The sequence below is a fragment of the Canis aureus genome, chromosome 29, assembly GCF_053574225.1.
Source record: "Canis aureus isolate CA01 chromosome 29, VMU_Caureus_v.1.0, whole genome shotgun sequence".
NCBI classification, from domain to species: Eukaryota; Metazoa; Chordata; class Mammalia; order Carnivora; family Canidae; genus Canis; species Canis aureus.
The window spans coordinates 34,896,190-34,920,590 of NC_135639.1; the positions used below are offsets into that span (position 1 = coordinate 34,896,190).

A 24,401-nucleotide genomic window follows, 5' to 3' on the forward strand; every position below is an offset into this window, starting at 1 on the left:
TGAGCCACCCAGGCACCCCAGAAATATTTATTTTAATAGTTAAAAAATACAAACCAATGTTCTTTCTTTGTCACTGACTAGCTTCAACTTCCACTAACTTTACACTTATCTTAGGAAGAAATTTCATTACTTGTGCTCTTCCTTTCTTGGAGCTGTATTATTAAATATAGCATAAATTAATAGGGCTGTAGCTTTCTTTCCTGTTTACACCTGGCTTGTGTGTCATCAAAGCCTTGTCCCCACTGCCCCATATTCTAGAAAACCTCAAAGTGGGTTTTCTAACATTTATGTGCCCAGGTCTGCCTCAAAGCCCACAAGAAATGTGCTGTCAATAAAGAAGGAATCTAGTCATACCACATAAAGAAAATACAATTACTAGGGATGATATCAAAGTTCTACTTTTTAAGCCTTAGGACTTTTTAATAAAACCACTTGTTTTATTAGAAGAAAACTACACTTGCATTAGTTAGTTACCAAGGGATGAAGCTCAGAATCCATTGACGCTGCTGCTGTTTCAAACACTTGCAGAGAATTCACCAATTCTTGGGCAGGACCATCTCCCTTTTCCAAGAGGGACTTTCCATCTGTTAAAATATGTTGATTTAAGTGTGTATCACCTTGTAAATAATTTTTCAAAGTCCAACTCAGAAAAATATGTACACACCAAAATTATTTATGTCGATTGTATTCTTCAATGGACCAACCATAGCATCCCACAGATGTGGCAACTTCACTGCCATTTCACCACCAAAATGCTTCACTATAGTAGTCAAGGCAAACTCAGCACCTCTTCGCTGTACCAGGTAAGGCTTCTGGGCCTAAAATAAAACGTTAGTTGATAAGAGAGTTTAAAAAAAAAGGTTTAATGCATTTTAAATTTTATTAAGAGAATTTAAAAGTCACCACGTAAAAATTCATGGTGTTACTATTAACCAATTAAGCAACTATAAACTTATTTATCACTATAAATGTCTTTTAATATTTAAATTTATATAGGCATAAAACCCCAAACTAGATTTTTCCATCCAAAGTAAAATGCTTCTTTGGAACTGAAAAATAAGGAAAAGAAGAATAGACAGTTTCTAGAGATAGTTCTAAGTGACATGTTTTTTTTTTTCCTTCCCTCTACCCCAAAGAAACTTACCAGCTAGGGAGAAGATAAGGAGAGAAAATTATCTGTCTTTAAATTTATATTCACTTAAGGGATACAATAAGAGCATCAGTTTAAACTAATCACAGGATTAATAACCTCTTACTTAGCAATAATTTAATTATTATACAAAAAAACTGTGCGTCCAGAAAGATGCATTTATTTTTGAAATTACTTTTTAAGTTAAGGAAGAACTATGTAAACCACAGAGATATAAATACCCAAATCACAGTAAATTTTTTATTAAAATTATTATGGGAAGAATAGAGTTAGTAAAAAAAATTCTATTCATAGAATATTTTAAAAGAAATACAGGTAAGAAGGTAAGATTTTTATTTAAAAAGAAATTGAAAATATATCTCTATCTTTCAGAAATATATTAGATACACATCTTTTAGCTTTGACAATTTATTGCTAAACCAGGTAAGTTTCTATGTCATGCCAACCAAAGGAGCTACCTAGATCATTCCACTGTTAATACAGTCACCGCAAACATTTAAAAAAAATAGACACTTGTTAAATTATCTTTAAAGAAGATTGTACTACAGAACAAGCAGACCAATGAAATAGAAAAGAAAGCCCAAAGAGATACATATATGAAGCATAGTATATAACAGAGGTATCATTATAAACCAGGGAGGAAATGATTCAACAGTGGGATAACTGGCTATTCATATTGAAAAAAAAAAAAATTTAGATCCCTATCTTGTATCACACATTTAATAAATTTCAGGCTGACTAAAAAGTCAACCACGTGATAATTATTTGATACTTATTAACTAAATAACAAAAGAAATCTGAAGAAGTTTGCAGTTTTTCTAGATCATGTGAGAATACTACAAAAGGTTATTAATTCCACATCTTTCACTTAAAAATATAAAAATACAATAAAAGGGATCCCTGGGTGGCTCAGTGGTTTAGTGCCTGCCTTCAGCCCAGGGCATGATCCTGGAGACCCAGGATCCAGTGCCACATCAGGCTCCCTGCATGGAGCCTGCTCTCCCTCTGCTTGGGTCTCTGCCTCTCTGTCTCTGTCTCTCATGAATAAATAAATAAAAATCTTAAAAATTAAGTTAAATTAAATTAAAATAAATTAAATAAAATACAATAAAGGAGGCTCATATTTAGCTCTCAATCTGTAAGACTTCTTGTTTAAAAAATCACAGTAGTCAAAAAAAACCCAAAACAATTATTTACCTCATCAAGTTCAACAAGGATGTTTCCACTACTTCCTGCAGGAAGATCTGCTATTTGAGCTTTCACTGCTTTAGGGGTAGGACCTCGCCTACTTGTGATAGCAAAAGCAGCTTTCTGATGTCTGTAGAGTGTAATTATACCTCTGTGCTTGGTGACTGTGTGGTGCATACCATCTTTTTCAGAGTTGGATCCTAAAAGGAAAAAAAGTAAATAACTTTTTAAGTATAATACAGGTGACCAAATGCTTCCTGCTCCAAAAGAGATACAACATATATTTAAAACTATGTCTTTAAGGCTCAATTTTGATAAGCTGATGACATTTTCTTTGGCTAATGAAATGGTAACAAAACAGCAATAATTTACAACATTAAATGTTTTGATATTTGCATAGGATCATACTTAATATAAAGTTGCAGAATCATGTTAATAAGAAATATGGCATGCAAGAATGATTTTGAGCCTTCAGTTAAGGTCTAATAATTTTTAAAAAATGAATGATTGCTTTTAGGCATAAAAAGAAACAATAAAAAACACTGCAAGCAAGTTCTCTCTAAAAGAAATGTCCATAGTCGCCATAAATTGAGACCCTGACATTGATCACTGCAAAATATTACTGGCTTAAACAACACAAGGAGTTGGCTAAGGGAGACTGTTATCCTATGATAGTTTTAAGGTGTGGATATTCCAAATGCCACTTTCTTCTTCCAGTTTGTTCACATTTTTTTAAGACCTATACTGTACCAAAGTTGTAAATCTATTACATTTTGAATAATTTGCTTTGGCAAAATCTTATAAACAAACAAAAAGTAAATCATATAGGACTGGCATGTAAAAAAATATTCATCCTTGATACTAGCCTGCAGAGAGCAATTATTTTTTTCCAGATGAAATCAGAATGGTTACGCATTATTTACTAAAGATAATAGAATTCACTTATACAACATGCACTAAATTAGAGAAATCAGAGTTTTATAGGAAGAATTTTTTTTTAAAGATTTTATTTATTTATGAGAGACCCAGACAGAGAGAGGCAGAAACACAGGCAGAAGAAGAAGTAGGCTCCCCATGGAGAGCCCAATGCAGGACTCAATCCCAGCACCCTGGGATCATGACCTGAGTCAAAGGCAGATGCTCAACCACTAAGCCACCCAGGTGCCCCAATAGGAAGAATTTTTATTCAACATTTGATACAATTAAGTTTCCTAGCCCTAAACATTAAAACCTTATAATGATGGTCTTCAAAGAGAGGTGTAAAGGTTAACACCTGTCTCAGATTTCAATCATCTTATATGAAATATCAGGTCTTTTAGGAGTAGTTTGAGTTTAGAGGGTTGTTATCTGATTACCAATATATGCAAAATAGGAAAGAGCTCTAACATAAACTGGATTTGTGTTTAAATGATACCTATGAATAAATAAAAACAAATTTAAGTGGTTAATTCTCTACCCCAAATGAAAGTTTAAATATATACCTTTAGAATTGTCCTGGCCGCTTTGTGTTGGTACTGGACATGTGACACAAGGAGTTAGATATGGATCCACACAAAGTGAGCTACAGAGGTTTTTAATAATTTTTGAATTGGGGCAGGGTGTCCTTGTTGTACACTGCTGAAGTAGTTTTGCTATGCACTGAGCTGCATAGTTCTGCACTAGTGTATTCTCTTCTCTTTTAATTGTTTCCATTAATGGCTTAATGATAGGATTTAATTTCTCTGGAAGCTGCTGCAAACTCACAACCGCACATGCAGCAAAAGTATGCACTCTCAACTGCAGCACTTGCCACTCCTGGTTGGTCTCCGTAACTGTCATGTGGACCTGCTGTCGTTTACTATCTAACTGCTGTAACACTTGAGGATTCAAATCAAAAGATGATGTGACTTCATTAAAAACAGTAGTGACCTATTAAAAAAGAGAAATCAAAAATCATTAGTGACATCAATCCCAAATAGTCTGTAAACTAAAGGGCAACAGCAAGCTTTCTGCTTCAATTTTGTTTCATAATATCTAGTATTATTTTAGTATACAGTAAAACTAAAGGTCTAAAACCTCTCAACATCAAATTTTATTTTAATCTGAGTAACATTAGCATTGTATTCTTTAAGACTGTTTTCCTGCAACACTAATTACAATACCATTGACTACATTGCCTATGCTAAGTCCTATAGTTGAAACTAATGTAACACTGGTGTGTCAACTATACACACAGAACAAAATCATCTATCCTTTAAATATATCAAATGACTTTAAGAGAAAATTACATTGAATGTCGACACAGTAGTTTGGTGAAATGAGAAAGCTATCAACAAATATAAACTAAATTAAGAAATACCAAATCTCACAAACTTTTCAGGGAAAAATATTCTTCTCAACTTAGAAATTTGGCAGGGGGGGGCAGCTATTGCTAAGTGGCTAAGTATTGCTAACTGGATTATTTTCATTCTTTCTTTGACCTCCCTTCTCATGAAAATGCTGGGAGTAGGAGGTGTAAAAAAAAAAAAAGGGAAAGAAACTGTTGCAATAGTCATGAATATTCTACTTACCAAAAGCTGCCTAAAGTTATAACCCTGTGACATCAGATTACTTTACAAGCCACATTAAAAAACTCAATACATCTTTAACAATTTTGAGATATAATTCACAAAAAATACACCCATTTAAAGTGTACAATTCAATGATTTTTATTCTATTCAGAGTCCTACAACCATCACAATTTTAGAACATGTTCATTGTCCCCAAAATAAAATTCATACCTATTAGTAATCACTCATTTCTTTCTAACCCTATGCAACCATTTAATCTGTTTTCTAACTTTATAGATTTGCCTATTCTAGACATTTCATATGAATGGACTGATACAGTATGTAACCTTTAGTGACTGATTTCCTTCATTTAGCATAATGCTTTCAAAGTTCACCAATGTTGTAGTAATGAATATAGTACTTCTTTCCCTTTTCTTGCCAAATAATATCCCACACTATATGGATATGTATCACACTGTATTTATCCATTCATTAGTTGATGAACATCTGGGTTGTTTCCACCCTTCGGCTACTATATTTAATAATGATTCTATGAAGACTTACGTACAAGTTTTTGCATGGGCATGTTTTTTTAATTACCATCTAAAGACTGTGTGATGGCTTACATAACAAAAATAGTCTTCTTGTTTGACAGGTAACTATAATTATATGCAGCCTCTATAAGTAGATCCAGTCTAATGACTATTAGCCAGAGAAGACTGTAACATTGAAGAACTTTTTTTTTAAATGGAAAGTATGATTTTTTCAGACTTACAAATAATTCTATTATGGACAAAACTGATAATACTGGCCTCTTATTATGAGCAACAAAACAGGGACACAACTAAGATCCTCTTTTATTATAAAATACGAAACTTTAAATTGAGCCATATATCTACTTGACCTTGTCCACTTGCTCACTAGAAAGAAACATAATCACATATCACTTTCAGCTTATACTTTCCACTTTATTTATTCAGGTTCTGCATAAGATTTATCGGAAAGAGGATTTCACTGCTAAAAGTTTGAAAACACTGTCCTAAATATACTATGCTGTCAATTTTCAATGATTCTAAGCAGCTTTCCAAATACCTCAAATTCATTAATTCACTCATCCAAAAAGGTTTTTTTTTAAATTTTTATTTATTTATGATAGTCACAGAGAGAGAGAGAGAGGCAGAGACACAGGCAGAGGGAGAAGCAGGCTCCATGCACCAGGAGCCCGACGTGGGATTCGATCCCAGGTCTCCAGGATCGTGCCCTGGGCCAAAGGCAGGCGCCAAACCGCTGCGCCACCCAGGGATCCCCAAAAAATTTCTATTGAGGAATACTAAAAGATGAATAAGACCCAATGTCTTCATACTCTCAAAAATGTAGAGACTAATGTGGAAGAGAGATATATAAGTAAACAAGACAATGTAACATATAACCGAAGTAAGTGCAAGTTACTGTGGGACACCTGGGTTGCATAACTCTTCTCTAGTGATAAGATTAGTGGAGGCCTGCCAGATGAAGTTAACACTTGTGATTTTTATTTTTATTAAATATTTTATTCATTTGAGGAAGAGAGAGAGAGAGCACGCACTCATGAGCAAGGGGAGAGTAGTACAAGCAGACTCCTCGCCCAGCACAGAGCCAGGTGTGGGGGCTTGATCTCATGACTCTGAGATGTGACCTGAGCCAAAACCAAAAGTTAGATGCTCAACCAACTGAACCACCCAGGCGTCCTTTGTGATGGGTTTTTAAAGAATGTGTTAAGCCAGGAGTTGTAAGGATATCTTGGCAAATAGTGTGAGGTGGTGAGTGGAAAGTGAGGCATTTTTCAGGGAATTGAGAACAGTCATCATGGACTGAGTAGAGGGTGCAGATGGAGGAATGTTAAGAGATGAACCTGGGATAAACATAGAGGGTTGAAGGAAGGGAATTCTTGACAAAAGAAATAGGAGCTCAGGCTCAGAAGTGAGAATGAGTGAGGCATAGAAACTGAGTGAGCATAGCTTATTTCTGCAAGAAAAAAACTACACTGAAGGGGAGGGCATTTGAGAGATAATGAAAAGAGATAAAGAATTTAGAAAAGGTGTAAAAAGTAAGAAAGAGGGATCCCTGGGTGGCGCAGTGGCTTGGCACCTGCCTTTGGCCCAGGGCACGATCCTGGAGACCTGGGATCGAATCCCACATCAGGCTCCTGGTGCATGGAGCCTGCTTCTCCCTCTGCCTATGTCTCTGCCTCTCTCTCTCTCTCTGTGACTATCATAAATAAAAAATTTAAAAAAAAAAAAGTAAGAAAGAAAAAACTAAAATCAAGGAAAACAAAAATAATGTTTTTAAGTAAGGGAGGGATACTTTCAGAGTGGCACTAACAGACTTTACAAGTCTGGCACAACACGCAAGATGAAATGGGCCAAAGACCACCTAGAGCCTTAGAGATGAGTCAGGACCTAGTCATAAAGTACTAAGGCCCTTGACCAGATTGTAATGAAAACAGAGAAAAGATAAACATCTGAGGCTTTCTGAAAGAAAATGGTAGCAAAATTTGCAACTGTGGATTGAAAAGGGCATTTTACTGTTAAATTCCAGTTTTGGTTGTATTAAACTGAAGCTATCCAACTAAAAATGCCCAATCGAAGAACTTCAAGAGATCAAGAGAAGATAGCGTAACACCTGGATAAGAACTAAATTGTGAGAATGGTGACAAAGAAAGATCTGAGGAATACGCTTATACTGGCAGGTAAGAGAAAAACAGGAAGTCAATGTAAAGATTTAAAAAGCAATGGCTTGGGATCCCTGGGTGGCGCAGCGGTTTGGCGCCTGCCTTTGGCCCAGGGCGTGATCCTGGAGACCCGGGATCGAGTCCCACATCGGGCTCCCGGTGCATGGAGCCTGCTTCTCCCTCTGCCTGTGTCTCTGCCCCCCTCTCTCTCTCTCTCTCTCTCTCTCTCTCTCTGTGACTATCATAAATAAAATAAAAATTAAAAAAAAAAGCAATGGCTTTTCACGGATGAATGAATGGATAAAGAAGATACAGCATATATTTACAATGGAATATTATTTAGCCACAAAAGAGATTGAATTTTTCCATCTCCAACAAAATGGATGGACCTTGAGGGCATTATGCTAAGTGAAATACATCAGAGAAAGACAAATACATTATGATTTCACTTACATGTGTAATCTAAAAAAAAAACACGAGCAAATAAAGCTAACAGATACAAAGTAGACTGGTATTTGCCCAGAGGGGAGGGAGATTTGGGGAAGGAGGGCAAAATGGGTGGAGGTCAAGAGGTACAAACTTCCAGTTATAAAATAAGTTATGGGGAAGTAATGTACAGCATGATAACCACAGTAAATAATATTACATTGTATATGTGGACATTGCTAAGACAGTAAACCTTGAAAGTTTTCGTCATAAGAAAAATAAAATTGTCAAAAATAGAGAGGGAAGACAGACTGTAAAGTTTGAGATTTAATTCCAAGATGGAAAAAAAAAAAAAAAAAACCACCAGAAGAAAAATGGATAAATTATAGAACAGCAACAACCAGAAAAACCACCTCATAAACAACTCAAAAAATAGCAATTTAACTTTTCTCACAGGTGAGAACAAAAAAAATTCAATATATAAGTTTCTAATTAGAAAAGGATAAAAAATTGAAGACTGCTCTTTCACAGGAACCAACACAAGTAACTCAGTTTTCTGATACTATAACTCAAAAAAGGAAGAACTCATTTACACCTAACTTCAAGAACTTACTAAAGTACAGAGCTTACAGTAATTAAGACATTGGTGATGGTATGAGAGACAAATAGATTGAACAGAGTACAAATATAGATCTACACTTCAACAAATTTTTGAAAGGTGCCAAAGCAATCCAATGGGGAATGGAAAATCTTTTCAATAAATGATGCTGGAAAAAATGGTTATCTTCATGAAAACAATCTGTACTTCACACTATACATTCAAAATGGATGACAAATCTAAACATAAAAGCTGGGCAGCCCGGGTGGCTCAGCAGTTTAGTGCCGCCTTTAGCCCAAGGTGTGATCCTGGAGTCTTGGGATCGAGTCCTGCATTGGGTTCCCTCCATGCAGCCTGCTTCTCCCTCTGCCTGTGTCTCTAATGAATAAATAAAATCTATAAATCTAGATATAAATAAACAAACAAGCAAGGAAACAAGCTAAAACTGCCAAGAAAATGTATGTGAATACCTTCACAACTTGGAGTAAGAAAAGGTACTTTAGGTCACAGAACACAATAACCATAGAAGAAAACAACTGATAAATTAGATGTCATCAAAATTAAAAATATTTGCTTATCTAAAGACAATTAAGAAAAGGCAAGCCACATACTGGGAAAAAATATTCAGAAAGCACCCTTCTTAAAAAGATTTGGTATTCTGAGATATATTTAAAAACGAAACAAAACAACTCCTAGGAGCACCTGGGTGGCTCAGCTGGTCAAGCATCTGACTCTTGGTTTCAGCTCAGGTCATGATCTCAGGGTTATAAGATCAAGGCCCCGAGTTGGGCTCCATGCTCAGCCTGGAGTCTGCTTAAGATTCTCTCTTTCTCTCTCTCTCCCTCTGCCCCTTTCTTCCTCTGTGGCCCTCTCTTTCTCTCTTTTTCTCTCTCTCTCCCTCCCTCCCTCAAGTAAATCTTTTTTAAAAAACCAAAACTTCTACAACTCAATAATAATAAGACAACCTCATTAAAAAATAGACAAAAAATTTGAATATAGATTTCAGACAGGTCTACAAATGGCCAATATGACACAAAAAAGTGTTGAACATATTAGTCATCAAGGAAACATAAAGTAAAACCACAATGACGCTATCATATAACCACCAGAATGGCTAAAATAAAAGTAGCAATCATACCAAATGTTGGTGATGGAGCAATCACACCAAATGCTGGTGATGGTGTGGAACAACCAGAACTCACACATATTATTGGTTAGAAGGTAAAATGATATAGCCACTTTGGGAAAAGGTCTGCAATTTTTTATAAAACCAAACAAACACCTACCCAATGACCCAGCAATTCTACTCATACATATTTATTCAAAGAAGTGAAAATACAGATCTACAAAAAGACTTGTGCAAGAATGTTTATAGCAACTCTGTTCATAACAGCCCAAAACTTGGAACAGCTCAAGTTTTTATCAATAGGAGAAGAGTTTAACTGTGGTATATTTATACAATGGAATAAAACTAATCGATAAAAAACAATGAATCACCAAAACACATAACATGGATGAATTTTAAAAACATCATGCTGAAAAAAAAAACTTATATCAAACAGCACAAAGTGTATGATTCTGATTATATAAAATTCTAGAATAAGCAAAAGTAATCTATGGTGGAAAAATCAGAACAATGATTACTTGAGGGCAGGGATTGACTTTGAAATAGTGATGGTACTGTCTGTAACTTGACAGGAGTTTGGGTTTCTTTTTTTTTTTTTTTAATTTTTATTTATTTATGATAGTCACACACACACACACAGAGAGAGAGAGAGAGAGAGAGAGAGAGGCAGAGACATAGGCAGAGGGAGAAGCAGGCTCCATGCACCGGGAGCCCGACGTGGGATTTGATCCCGGGTCTCCAGGATGGCACCCTGGGCCAAAGGCAGGCGCCAAACCGCTGCGCCACCCAGGGATCCCAAGTTTGGGTTTCATAGATACACCCATCTGTTAAAATTCATCAAATAGTTTAAGATTTGTGTACTCCATAGGAGATAAATTTTACCTCACAAAAGAGCAAAAAACAAATACTGAATTTTAGCTAATGATATATATACATGCTGAAGTGTACTAATGTCTGCAACTTAGAAATGCATCAAAAAAAATAAGATAAACTGATGGCTGGTTAAGTAGAGAGCTGCATATATATGTGATAAAGCAAATTTAGTAAAATGTTAACTATACAATCTAGTCGATGAATAATATATGAATGTTCACTGTGTAATTCTTTTACCTTTTCTTTATGTTTTTTTTTTTTTTTTTTTTTTTTTTACCTTTTCTTTATGTTTGACTATTTTCATTGTAAGTTGAGAGAGGAGATAAGAAATACTCAGGAACTTATATAGAAGTAGTTTTCTCTATACTCTGCCAGTTTTAGTTTAGTTTTTTTTTTTTAAGCTTTTTATTTGAGAGAGAGAGAATGCCTGTGCACAAGCAGAGGGTGGGGCAAAGAATGGAGAGGGAGAAGGAAAGACTCTCAGGCAGACTGCACTCTGAGCACAGTGTCTGATGCAAGGCTGATCTCAAGACCCTGAGATCAACACCTGCACAGAAACCAAGATTCAAACACTTAACCAATTGAGCCACCTAGGCATCCTAATACTCTGCCAGTTTTAAGCAAAACTGAGAAATGACCAAAAAATGGAACAGCTTTTTCTGATAAAGGTACATGGGCTTGTTAGAATCTGAGATTTAAAGAAAATTCCTTCCCCATCCTCTAATTTTAAAGAAGTCAATACAATACAATAACTTTCCTATAGGGCTGGGGTGGCAAGCTATCAGGCCACGGACATATTCAAAATAGTGTTTTTGTGGTAAACACCACATAACAAATTTCTAATCTTTATTTCATGCTCAATCTAAAATTAAGAAAGTTACTTCTTTACTCACCAGGTCATTAGCTTGATCTATTGTAAAAACATTGTTGTTTACTCTATTACCAACTTCAATATGTGCATCAGCTAATGATGAAATAAGCTGTTTACACTCATTCTGCATTCGCGTGAATGGAACGGCAATTTCATCATAATACAAATGTTCTGAAAGGATATCAAGTAAACGTGGCTGCACAGCTAGGGTAACAGCTTTACACTCCTAAAATATAACAGACAAAAAACATCAGGGCCAATATATAAACATAATTCTTAGAGATGCATACATTTTCACTTGCAAACTACCAAATTCTAAATTCCTATACATTTTGAATCTACATTCTGTTACCTCCCAGAACATCGTTAGTTGTAGAAAAGGTATCACACCCAAACTATGCTAAAATTTTAATATGAATGACCACAGAACATGCACATGGAACTATTACAATTCCATAAATTTTGCACCTAATTACTCTTACTTAACTCTGAATTTATACCAAGTGTACATACATATAGCACAGATTTAAAAATATGTAACTGTAAAAAGAAATCAGTCAGAAAAGAACACTTAGCATGCATTAAAAATGTTATTTGAAAACTCATTATTAGATTTAATAGTTGAACCCATAGCTTCACATGCCATACTGTAGAAATGGATATATAATTTAAAAGCTACTTACCTGCCCCCAAATTTAACTAACCCTTCCCACTCTCTCTGGTTGTTGCCTGCCCCAACCAGAGGGGGAATGGCCTCAGTGGTGAGCCATGAGGGGTTCTGTGGGATCTGGGTGATCAGCCTGGGCTTCACAGAGTAAGTCCAGAGAAGCTCTGTGAGGGTCCAGAAACCGAACTGTCAACACTTGCTGCTGAGTCTGAGAGGCACAAAAACACAGCATCACTGCCTCTCCAGCACACCGAGTCCTGCCTAAAAACAGATGAGCCTTGCTTCTTTCCAGAGGCAAAGCTGGGGTCTCAGTTGCAACAGAGCATGGCTCAATTACTTTTAGACATAGCTTATAGCTTTAACAAACTGCTAAGAGGCAGTAACAAGAAACTCTCACAGCAAGTGCAGACAGTTAAATTTCCAGAATTCCAGTTAATGGAATAAACAAAGCCAGCAGGAAGTTTCTTTGATTTACAGAAGTCTTACACAAAATCACACACCTTATTAGAAATTAAAGGTTAAAGGGGCTGCAGGAATAGCTTAATTGAAAACATGAAGATTTTCATTTAAATGTAGAGGTTTTATTCTTCCTGTGACCCAAAATTCTGCCCTTGCTACTACTCATACAAATAGATTTCTATTACTCAAAGCCTCTTATCTTTTGTAGTTTTCAGTGACATCTGAAATATAAAGGAATGAATGACTAATAGTTTCTGGACTGCTTCCACACACATGTCTTTTTAGCAGGGACATCTCTTAACAGATTATAATATCAAGAGCAAACATTAAGTATAGTCTTAGCTAGTAGTCTCAGGTACCAGATTAGGGATTCTACGAAAAAAAAAAAAAAAAAAGCCTAAAGTTAAAAGCAAATGGAAGAGAAACAATGTTTCACTATAATTTAGAAAACTTTTCTATAACTGTTGGGTTTTTATACGGAGAAGATTTGTTTGTTTATAAAATGTAATAAGAATAATCCTAACAGCTAATGGAAACTGGTTTACTTAATTTGTCTTCATTACTTTTTGGGCAAAATCTTACCTTTTGTAAAGCAGCCCATTCACAGATTACCAAAGCAACACTAATTCTCTGTAAGGCAGATTTGGAGTTCAAATGGAAGAGCAGTAATTGGCCAAGGGATTCAGCTGGTTTAATTTCTTGGGTTGCCACATTTACACCTGGATCACAAATACAGCAACAAAGCGCCCCTAACAACCTATGAGGGAGAAAAAAGTTACTACAGAAATTTCTTAACATTTTCCTTATTGAAGCTATAACTTTTCCCAACAAAGACATAACTCCTATTTTATCTTTATAAAAAGATATAAATGTAATTTAAAACTTCAAGAAAATTAAAAATGTTCTCTTACACTTTTTCTGTAATAGTGTGCTAGAGGAAGTACTGACAAACATATCAGAAGAATATTTTAGCTAAAGGGCTTCTGAATTTTGTATACTCACTTGGCTGCCATCATTCTGGCCCGCATAACAACAAAATCCCTAGTAGAGGGGTCTTCCATGATGGTGTCTGCACCTGCAATGTATTCCTGAAGGACTTCTTTAGTTTGGCTTTGGCCTTGGCGTATCTTACCACCTGTTTTTTCCTAGAGGGAAAGAGGAAAAAAAATAATTAAAGATTAATCATCAGGGACACCTGGGTGGCTCAGTGGTTGAACGTCTGCCTTTGGCTCAGGGCCTGATCCCAAGGTCCTGGGATGGAGTCCCACATTAGGCTCCCTAAAGGGAGCCTGCTTCTCCTTCTGCCTACATGTCTCTGCTTCTGTGTGTCTCTCATGAATAAATAAAATCTTTAAAAATAAAAAACTTAATAGGCAACTCTCCTCTACACAAAAATATTCTCATTTGTTATCCCAGTAAAACACAGTTCTTTTCACAAAATTTTCATGGATAAAAATTATTATGTATTTTGTCAAGGTTATTATGCATTTTGCCAAGGTCCTCATAAAATAATAATTTCTCCATACATTAAATTAATTAAATCATGGTTAAAATAAACCAATACAAATTTCTTACATGGTTACCATATTAATAACCAGAACTGAACATACAAATATATTATGTCCCTCTACACTTACCTTGGCTCTAGCTTTTACTTCTAGCAACATATTTAAATCAATAGGTAAATGAGAAGGCTGCATCATTAGGCAAAGCCAAGCACCCATCCATGGACAAGCAGCTGCTACCACATACTGAACTGAAGCCTTGCTCAGCAGTTCCATCCAAACCTACAGAATAAAAGAGAACCGTGAAAAGTGAAATTTTTCTAGTAAGGGCTAGTAAAATCTAATACTTATTAAAATCTAATACTTAGGGGCAGCTCTGGTGGCTCAGCAGTTTAGCGCCACCTTCAGCCCAGGGCGTGATCCTGGAGACCCAAGATCGAGTCCCACATCAGGCTCCCTGCATGGAGTCTGCTTCTCCCTCTGCCTGTGTCTGCCTCTCTCTCTCTCTCTCCTCTCTGTGTATTTAAATAAATAGTAAAAAATCTTTTAAAAAATAAAAAATAAATAAAAAATAATAAAATCTAATACTTAAAAAATCTAACACTTATTTTTAGGGATACTGAATTTTTTTGGGGGGATACTGAATTTTAAAAAAAAAAGTAGGAAACAGCAGAAAAACCAATTTTAAAGTCAATATAAAGGCTTAATTTTATTTTTTTATTTTTTATTTTATTTTTTTTTTTTTTAAAGGCTTAATTTTAAATACAGCTTTTTGATAGGTTTGTATACTAAAAAACAAAAAGTTTTCAAGAGAGGAATACAAAGAATTTCCTTCAATATTTTGTGAATATCATTTAAAATATAAGATAGCCATAAATATAAGAGTTGTCAAAAGTTCAGTCATTGAAATCCTTTGCATATAATCATAAATCTTGATACTAATGCAGTCCTATAGTCAACACACACACTTTAGGGGCACCTGGGTAGCTCAGTTGGTTAAGAGTCTACCTTTGGCTCTGGTCATGATCTCAGGGTCCTAGTATCGAGGCCCGCATCAATCCTCAAGTCAAGCTCTGTGCTCAGTGCAGAGTCTGCCCCTCCCCCTCCCTCAACTTATGCTCTGTCAGATACAATCTTAAAAACAAACAAAACCACACACATATTCAAGATATAACAGCTTCTGATAGAGATCCTCTGCTAAAGTTAGAGGTAATAATATCCTAGCATAAAATTAAGAACAAATCTTGATTCATGATCTTACTCAATAAGGTACCTTTCTTGATGCCTAATATTAAATGTAACTAAAAACACATAAAAATACCACTGTTAATCCAAGGCTGTTAACAACAAGCTGCCTCAGGGGCAAGAACTCAAGACTGAATTACAAGAGTACCATTTCCCTACATAAGCATTTATTATATATATCAAGTGCCTCTTTTTTAAAGATTCTAACACATATGACCAATCTTGCTAAGTAAGGAAAAAAATATAAATCCAAACCACAACAATCAAGACTCTATATATTACCAATGATCCCAAAAGATACTTTGCAGGATCAATAAGCATATGGATAAACAGCAAAATAAATGATGCAGAAAAAGTGTTTTCATTTATTTTCTGTATTGAGGCTATCAGAAAGTGCTTAAAATACTTGCCTAGTAGAATTAACTATTATACTCCATAAAAGGCCTATTTCTTTGTTTCATTTTATAGATCTCCACACTTTTCAAGTGTCTTGATTTCTAGTTTCGTAAAATCCTTGACCAATAACATACGCCAATTATGAAAAATTTTAAAAATCTACCAAGCTATCAGGGAAAAGAGTACAGATATATTTATTGTGTACCTTGTGAATGAGGTCCAGAATTTCCTGGCTGCTTTCTAAAACACAAAACTGAAAAATGTGTCGAAGCATATCAGGCAGGATAGGTATAAGCCAAGATGAAGAGTTCTGAAAACAAAAACAGCATCAAATCTATAGTATATAATTCTTGAGTGTTAGCTTATTTGAAGAGTTACAAGTCAAATAATACAAGTGTTACCATGAAAAGATGGTATGACTTTACCAAAATGTTCGACTGGGTGATAAATTTTTACAAGATTTTGGAGCAACAGTATTGCACTTCTTATTCTAATGATTTGGAGAAATTAAATATCACCAGAAAAACTAGTATTTTAAAAATGCAGATTCTCTAGTAGCATAGCATAAAGTCTGCTTAGTAGAAAATACAAGATAAAACTGGGGAAACACCTGAAGGCCAAATTCACTTCACCTGAACAATTGTGCAAACATCTTTTCGATTTGGCTGCAGAAAGTAATTAGCTTACTATTACCTGAAAAAATCACAATGTATAATCTGGCCCATCCAGGGCCAATCTATCTCTTGCAGATCTGAAAGTCTGCCCACTTGTTTTGACTAATTTTGCACCTGTCTTCCAGTATACAATGATTTAGGCAGGAAATCTAATGCTACTGCTTTGTATTTATAAGTTTTTTTAACTAGATTGGTGGGGGAATGAAGTACATTGAGGAGCATATTATTCCTCAGTCCCTTAGAGACTACCCTCCTTGGAATTCCTCTTTCCAAACTTTTTTAATTAAAGTAGTTAATAGACTTTTAGTATGCTACTAACTAGGACTCTACTTATCAAAAATTTCCCCCCAATCTAGGGAATATCTACAAAGTGCTGATGACCACCTAGCACTAGTCTAGCATAGTGTAAACTAAAATACAGAAAAATTCCTACCAGTCTGTTTACTTCACCAAGTTTTTTGTGTTTTTTTTTTAAGATTTTATTTATTCATTCATGAGAGACACAGAAAGAGAGAGGCAGAGACACAAGCAGAGGGAGAAGCAGGCTCCATGCAGGGAGCCAATGCGAGAACTCAATCTCGGGACTCCAGGATCACGCCCTGAGCCAAAGGCAGATGCACTCAACCACTAAGCCACCCAGGCGTCCCATACCTTCACCAAGTTTAAATTAACTATAATCAGGAACACTATTACTCAAGTTATATGTGAATTCAAGCTTTTCAAATGCCTTTGAAAAAAATTTTTGGTCTGTATTAAATAATTAACAGAGCAATTATTAGCATTTTATGTTAGTCCTAAATGTAGTCCCCAACATTTTTGTAGTAAGCATCAGATGGGAGGGGAAGGCATTTGTGGGAATTACTAAGGAAATGGCTAATTGTTATGGAGTGTGACATAGATGGGGTAGTTTCTTTCCAGTTGCTTTATTTTTTTTTTTAATTTTTATTTATTTATGATAGTCACACACAGAGAGAGAGAGAGAGAGAGGCAGAGAGAAGCAGGCTCCATGCACCGGGAGCCCAACGACGTGGGATTCGATCCTGGGTCTCCAGGATCACGCCCCGGGCCAAAGGCAGGCCCTAAACCGCTGCGCCACCCAGGGATCCCTCCAGTTGCTTTATTAAGATTGATGTTCTTTGCTGTCTTCTGCCTTCTTGGAACTCAGAGTAAACTGAGTTGATGACAAACAGAAATAGGACTATCAGCTCACTGTACCTGAAGATCAAGATGAAACTTCTAGCCAACTATACTCACTCACACTCTACCCTCCAGCCAATTTGCTTTCACTTCCTCTTTAGTACAATCATGCACTCTCCTGCTTCCAGAGTTTCACATGCTGTTCCTGACCTTTACTCTGCTTTTCCCTTAATTCTATTCATCCTTCAGATCTCAGCTTAAACTTCACTTTTAGTAGGGTGTGTTCCCTGGCCTTCACTCACCCCACTAGCAAGGATCCAACAGCATCGTCTACTTTCCCTACCAGATGCTTACACCTCATTTTGTTATTAGAGCTTGTCTAGTTGCCTGTTTCTCCTGTCTTGTTTAATTTCCTGTTTTAGGGATCCCTGGGTGGCGCAGCGGTTTGGCGCCTGCCTTTGGCCCAGGGCGCGATCCTGGAGACCCGGGATCGAATCCCACGTCGGGCTCCCGGTGCATGGAGCCTGCTTCTCCCTCTGCCTGTGTCTCTGCCTCTCTTTCTCTCTCTGTGACTATCATAAATAAATAAAAAATTAAAAAAAAAAAAAAAATTTCCTGTTTTAAGCTCTACAGAAGGGCAATGACCTTGTCTTTTACTGATGAGTATCTAAAGAATTGTAAGGACATAGGTAGGCACTAAATTATTTGTTGAATAAATTCATATTTCTTACAGGAAATGGTCCCATGTCATGGAGAGTAGTTAGTTATATGTGAAATTTTCCACAATTTTAGTTGGCAATAAATGCCAAATTTGTAAAACTGACAGGGTAAGCTCTTGCCGATACCTTTTTGCTATACCCCTTCTTTTATTTTCCCACAAGCATTCCCACAAAATGGTTATAGATGTGGAAAAAAGCAGAAGTCTGATCATCACTCCCACGAACACTTGATTCCTGCCTGTAGATAAATTCATCATCATTTCTTATCTCTGTTATCAAGTGATTTGGGGTTTCAGGGGAGGAGATTTGGAAAGAAGCACAACTAAGCAATGAATTACAGAGTTTTTTTTTTTCATTAATTTGATCTGAAATCCCATTTTGGGCCACTGCTGAAAGAAAAAAAAAAACAACACAAAAATGAAGTAAAGTCCATATTTACACAATTTATAATGCTCTGTTCTACTCATTTGTCCAATCAATATTTATTGAAAGTCAGATGAGTTATTTTAACCTTTGCTCTTGCCCTTCAATACCTTTGTAAAATCTGGCCAACACCTAATTAGCTAATGTTCTCTAATGCCAGTCTTAGTTAAATATAGTCTTTTGGTCTTTCTTTTCCCCTCTACATATGCATATGAGAAATTTCTTACATCCTAGATCCTGAGATTCCAACTCAATCTCATATATATCTTCATGCTAAATATGTTTCATGCTAAAGCTTGCTTTTCAAATAGTCAATGATGTATGTAACTGAAATTTTGTAATAACTCAAAGTGGCTGTGATGCAAGTGGAATGGAAAAGTTGACCCTATCAGGAGAACAAAAGATTAAAGTCCAACATGTTTTTCTAGATTAAGGAGTCAAGTTCAAGCTACAGCGCTAACTGGTAACAATACTAGATATTCCAGGAAAGTAGTTGACTGACAGACATACAGATTCACAGATACACTCTTGTACGCATAAAAACACTCATGGGCTAAAGAGACAGTACAGAAAGTAAAATCAAGTAGTAAATTTCTTCACTTTGATCACCAAACTGCTAGTTTAACAAAAAGGTTACACCTTGTTTTTATGTTCTTACCAAATGAAACTAGTTCAGGTGTGCTTACAAGTTCCTATTTCATGCTCCCTACGAAGTGGTTTGGTTTGGCTATACAAAGTGTACTTGAATGAAAAAAAGAGGCTATAGAGGAGGAAGAGCCAATATCTGGAAAGTCTTCTGTGCCAAACTAGTGAAGAATATAAAAAAACAGTTGAAGAGTCTAAATAAGGAGTCCAATGATTAGCATTGCATTTTATAAGAATCCCACTCAGCACCATGAAAGACCAAATGGGGGTGAGAACCAAAATGGAGGCAGAGAGACCAGTTTGAAAGGTGATGAATTGATGTATTTGAGAAGTGCACAAGCTTGAACCAGGCAATGGTAGTGGGATCACAGAGAGAGGAATGGAGATACATTATTGAAAAGGTGGGCCATATATTAAATGTGGCCCATTATTAAAAAAAAAAAAAAAAAAGTAAAATGAAACTAGAAAGTTTTGATCCAGGGGCACCTGGGTGGCTCAGTGGTTGAGCATCTGCCTTTGACTCAGGGCATGATCCCAGGGTCCTGGGATTGAGTTCCACATCAGGCTCCCCACAGGGAGCCTGCTTCTCCCTCTGCCTATGTCTCTGCCTCTCTCTCTCTGTCTCTCATGAATAAATAAATGAAGTCTTTAAAAAAAAAAAAAAAAAGAATGAAACTGGACACAAAAATAAAACTCAAAATGGATTAAGGACCTACATGTGTGCTTGAAACCATAAAAATCCTACAAGAGAGCACAGGCAGTAATTTCTCTGGCATGGCCATAGCAACATTTTTTTAGACATGTCTCCTCAAGCAAGGGAAACAAAAGCAAAAAATAAACTACTAGGACTACATCAAAACAAAAAGGTTCTGTACAGCAAAGGAAACAATCAACAAAACTAAAAGGCAACCTACGAATGGGAGAAGATGTTTGCAAATGACATATCCAATAAAAGGGTAGTATTCAAAATATAAAAAAGAACTTAGAGGGACGCCTGGGTGGCTCAGTGGTTGAGCGTCTGCCTTTGACTCAGGGCATGATCCTGGGGTCCTGGGATTGAGTCCCACATCGGGCTTCCCACAGAGAGCCTGCTTCTCCCTCTGCCTTTCTCTCTGCTTCTCTCTGTGTGTCTCTCTTGAATAAATAAATAAATAAATAAATAAATAAATAAATAAATAAATAAAATCTTAAAAAAAAAAAAGAAAGAAAAAAGAACTTAGAAAACTCAGCACCAAAAAAACCGCCAAGTAATCCAATTTAAAAATGGGCAGAAGACAGACATTTCTTCAAAGGAGACATACAGATGGCCAACACACACATGAAAAGATGCTCAACACTGCTCATCATCAAGGAAATGCAAATCAAAACTACAATGAGATATCACATCACAGTTGTCAGAATGGCTAAAATTCACAACACAAGAAACAAGAGGTGCTGGCAAGGATGTGGAGAAAAAGGAATTCTTGTGCACTGCTGGTTGGAATGCAAACTGGTACAGCCAGTGTGGAAAACAGTATGGAGATTTATCAAACAGTTAAAACATCCAAATGATCCAGTTAATTGTTCTTTTGGGTATTTACCCAAAGAATATGAAAACATTAATTTAAAGATACATGCATCTCTACATTTATTGCAGCAATATTTACAATAGTCAAAATATGGAAGCAGCCCAGTGTCCAGTGATAGATGAATGGATAAAGAAAATGTGGGATACGTTATGCGCACACACATGCATACACAGAAATACTAGCCATAAAAACGGACAAAATAAAATCTTGCCATTTGCAAAACGAATGATCTAGAGAACATAATGCTAAGTGAAATAAGTTAGAGAAAGACAAATACCATAAGATTTTAATCATAAATGTGAAATTTAACAAAACGAACAACAAAACAACAGATAAACCAGAAAAACAGACTAAATCATAGAGAACAAATTGATGGTTACCAGAGGATAGATGGGTAGAGCAGGTGAAGTGGATCAAGAGGATACTTATCGTGATGAGTACTAATATATAGAATTATTGAATCACTGTATTAGTTGTGTGGGTTTGTTTTGTTTTTATTTATTTTTTTAAGATTTTATTTATTTATTCATGAGAGAGACATTGAGAGAGAGAGGCAGAGACACAGGCAGAGGGAGAAGCAGGCCCCATGCAGGGAGCCCGACGTGGGACTCGATCCCAGGTCTCCAGGATCACGCCTTGGGCTGAAGGCAGCGCTAAACCGCTGAGCCACCGGGGCTGCCCCTGTTTTGTTTTTATTTGAGAGAGCAAGTGAGCAAGCATGAGAGGCGTGACAGGCAGGAGGAAAGGAAGAAGAGAAGCAAACTCTCCAGTGAACCAGGAGCTCAATGTGGGGCTCAATCCCAGGGCCATGAGATCATGACCTGAGCCAAAGGTAAGTGCCTGCTTAACCAACTGAGCCACTCAGGTACCCGAATCACGATGTTGTACACCTGACACTGATATAACACTATGTTAACTATACTGGATTTTTTTAAAAATTCATCAAATAGGGACACCTGGGTGGCTCAACGATTGGGCAGCTGCCTTCATCTCAGGTCGTGATCCTGGGCTCCCGTGAAGAGCCTGCCTCTCCCTCTGCCTAGGTCTCTGCCTCTCTCTGTCTCTCTCATGAATAAATAAATAAATCTTTTTAAAAAATTCATCAAATAAATATAACATTGTTACAGAAAAAATTTTTTCATCAAATAAATATAACATGGTTACAGCTGGGTTACAGAGGTGGACTTGAAAATATTTCTTGACTCCAGATTAATATTAGGAAATAATAAGGGAAAGGACTGACAACGGCCGAAGAGGGGCACCTGGCTGGGTCAATCACGAGAGCGTAGAACTCTTGATCTCAGTCAGGGTCATGAGCTTGAACCTCACATTGGGTAAAGAGATTACTTAAATAAATAAAACTTAAAAAAGAAATACACAAAGAAATTTTAAAATTCAAGAGTAAGAAAACAACTCAATTTTTTAAAAAGGGAAAAGACCTGAATAGACACTTCACTAAAGAAGAGATATAGATGGCAAATAAGCATATGAAAAGATGCTCAAAACATCATCTATCATTGGGGAATTTAAACTATAAGATTCCATTACACATTTATTAGAAAGGCTAAAATCTGCAACACTGACAACATTCAATGTTTGTAAGGATGTGGAGCAACAAGAACTCTCATTCACCACTGATGGAAATGCCAAATGGTACGGCAATTCTGGAAGACAATTTCTTATAAAATTAAACATACTCCTTGTGCTCTCTGGGGTTTACCTAAGTGCACTGAAAACTTTCCCATATAAAAACTTGCACATAATGTTTCAAACTTCATTCATGGGCGCCTTGGTGGCTCAATTGGTTAAGTGTCTGATTTCAGCTAAGGTCATGATCTCAGGGTCCTGGGATAGAGCCTTGCATCCAGCTCCCCACTCAGAGGGGAGTCTGATTCTCACTCTCCCCCTCTACCCCTCCCATCTTATGTGCTTGCTCTAATTAAAAAAAAATAATAAAACTTTATTCATAATTGCCCAAAACAGGAAGCAACCAAGATATCCTTCAATAAGTCAGTAAATGGGGATGCCTCGTGGCTCAGTGGTTGAGCATCTGCCTTTGGCTCAGGGTGTGATCCCAGAGTCCCCGGATAGAGTCCCACATCGGGCTCCCCACAGAGAGCCTGCTTCTCCCTCTGCCTGTGTCTCTGCCTCTCTCTCTGTGTTTCTCATGAATAAATAAATAAAATCTTAAAAAAAAAAAAAAAAAAGAATTTGGAAAGAGGAAAAGAGGGATCCATAGATGGAGCACAGGCACTTTTTTATTTTGTATGATACTGCAATGGTGGAAACATATCACTGGACATTTGTCAAAACCCATACAATCTACAATACAAAGAGTAAATTCTAATGTAAACTATGGACTTTAGTTAATGGATCAATGGAACATACTGGGGCACCTGAGTGGCTCAGTTGGTTAACTACCCAACTCTAGATTTCAGCACAGGTCATGATCTCAGGGTTGTTAGTTCAAACCATCAGGCTCCACAATGGGTATGGGATGGGATCTGCTTAAGATTCTTTCTCTCTCTGCCCCTCACCCTCCCTCAAAATTTTTTTTAAAAAGTACTACACGAATGCAAGATGTTAACTATGGGGAAAATGTGTGTGTGTGTGTGTGTGTGTGTGTGTGTGTGTGTAGGGGCATATAAGAAATATGTGCTTCTTGCCCAATTTTTCAGTAAACCTAAACTGCTCTTAAAAGTCTGTTAGAAAAATAATAAAGAAAACCATGAAGTGAAGAAATCTGGTAACTTCAAGAGGGCTAACCAAAGTAAATTTAAGAACTTTATTTAAGAATTTATTTAAGAATCAGGGATCCCTGGGTGGCGCAGCGGTTTGGCGCCTGCCTTTGGCCCGGGGCGCGATCCTGGAGACCCGGGATCGAATCCCACGTCGGGCTTCCGGTGCATGGAGCCTGCTTCTCCCTCTGCCTATGTCTCTGCCTCTCTCTCTCTGTGTGACTATCATAAATAAATAAATTAAAAAAAAAAAAAAAAGAATTTATTTAAGAATCAAATACCACAATACAAAAATGAAATGAAAATTCAGAACCCATGCCAGTTGTCATATGAACCCATGCCTGATCAACTGGGGGTTATAAAACAAATCTGAAGGTTTTTCCTCAGACGATTCTGATTAGATAAAATTTAAAAATAAGGCAAAACCAAATTTACAGATACAGAATCACAGAAATACAACACAATACCATGCTGATTAAAGCAAGTCTATGTGGAATATTCCCCTCTTTTAATATTCCTAATTCACACAGAAGGGCATGAACACAAGAGAGATATTTACCTATACTATAATCTACTGTCTAAAAATAAGTAAGTATAAAAAAGAAAAAAAGAAAAATAAATAAGTAAAATGAAAAAAATCAATTTTTTTTTTTAAAGATTTAATTTATTTATTCATGAGAGACAGAGAGAGAGAGAAAGGCACAGACACAGGCAGAGGGAGAAGCAGGCTCCATTCCATGCAGGGAGCCTGACGT

General features: G+C 36.4%; 1 protein-coding gene across 1 annotated transcript in view; it reads right to left on the bottom strand.

Annotated features, from left to right (window-relative positions):
• The window catches only part of BTAF1 (B-TFIID TATA-box binding protein associated factor 1), a 95,894-nt gene that overhangs the window by 30,034 nt on the left and 41,459 nt on the right, over nt 1–24,401 (bottom strand). Inside the window, exons 15-23 of the mRNA XM_077878414.1 lie at nt 15,948–16,052; nt 14,234–14,383; nt 13,599–13,741; nt 13,179–13,353; nt 11,493–11,696; nt 3,820–4,246; nt 2,348–2,538; nt 665–818; nt 475–584 (exon numbers count right to left, since the gene is read on the bottom strand). Of these exons, the coding sequence (XP_077734540.1) occupies nt 475–584; nt 665–818; nt 2,348–2,538; nt 3,820–4,246; nt 11,493–11,696; nt 13,179–13,353; nt 13,599–13,741; nt 14,234–14,383; nt 15,948–16,052 (1,659 nt within the window). The remainder of the gene's footprint in view (nt 1–474; nt 585–664; nt 819–2,347; nt 2,539–3,819; nt 4,247–11,492; nt 11,697–13,178; nt 13,354–13,598; nt 13,742–14,233; nt 14,384–15,947; nt 16,053–24,401) is intronic.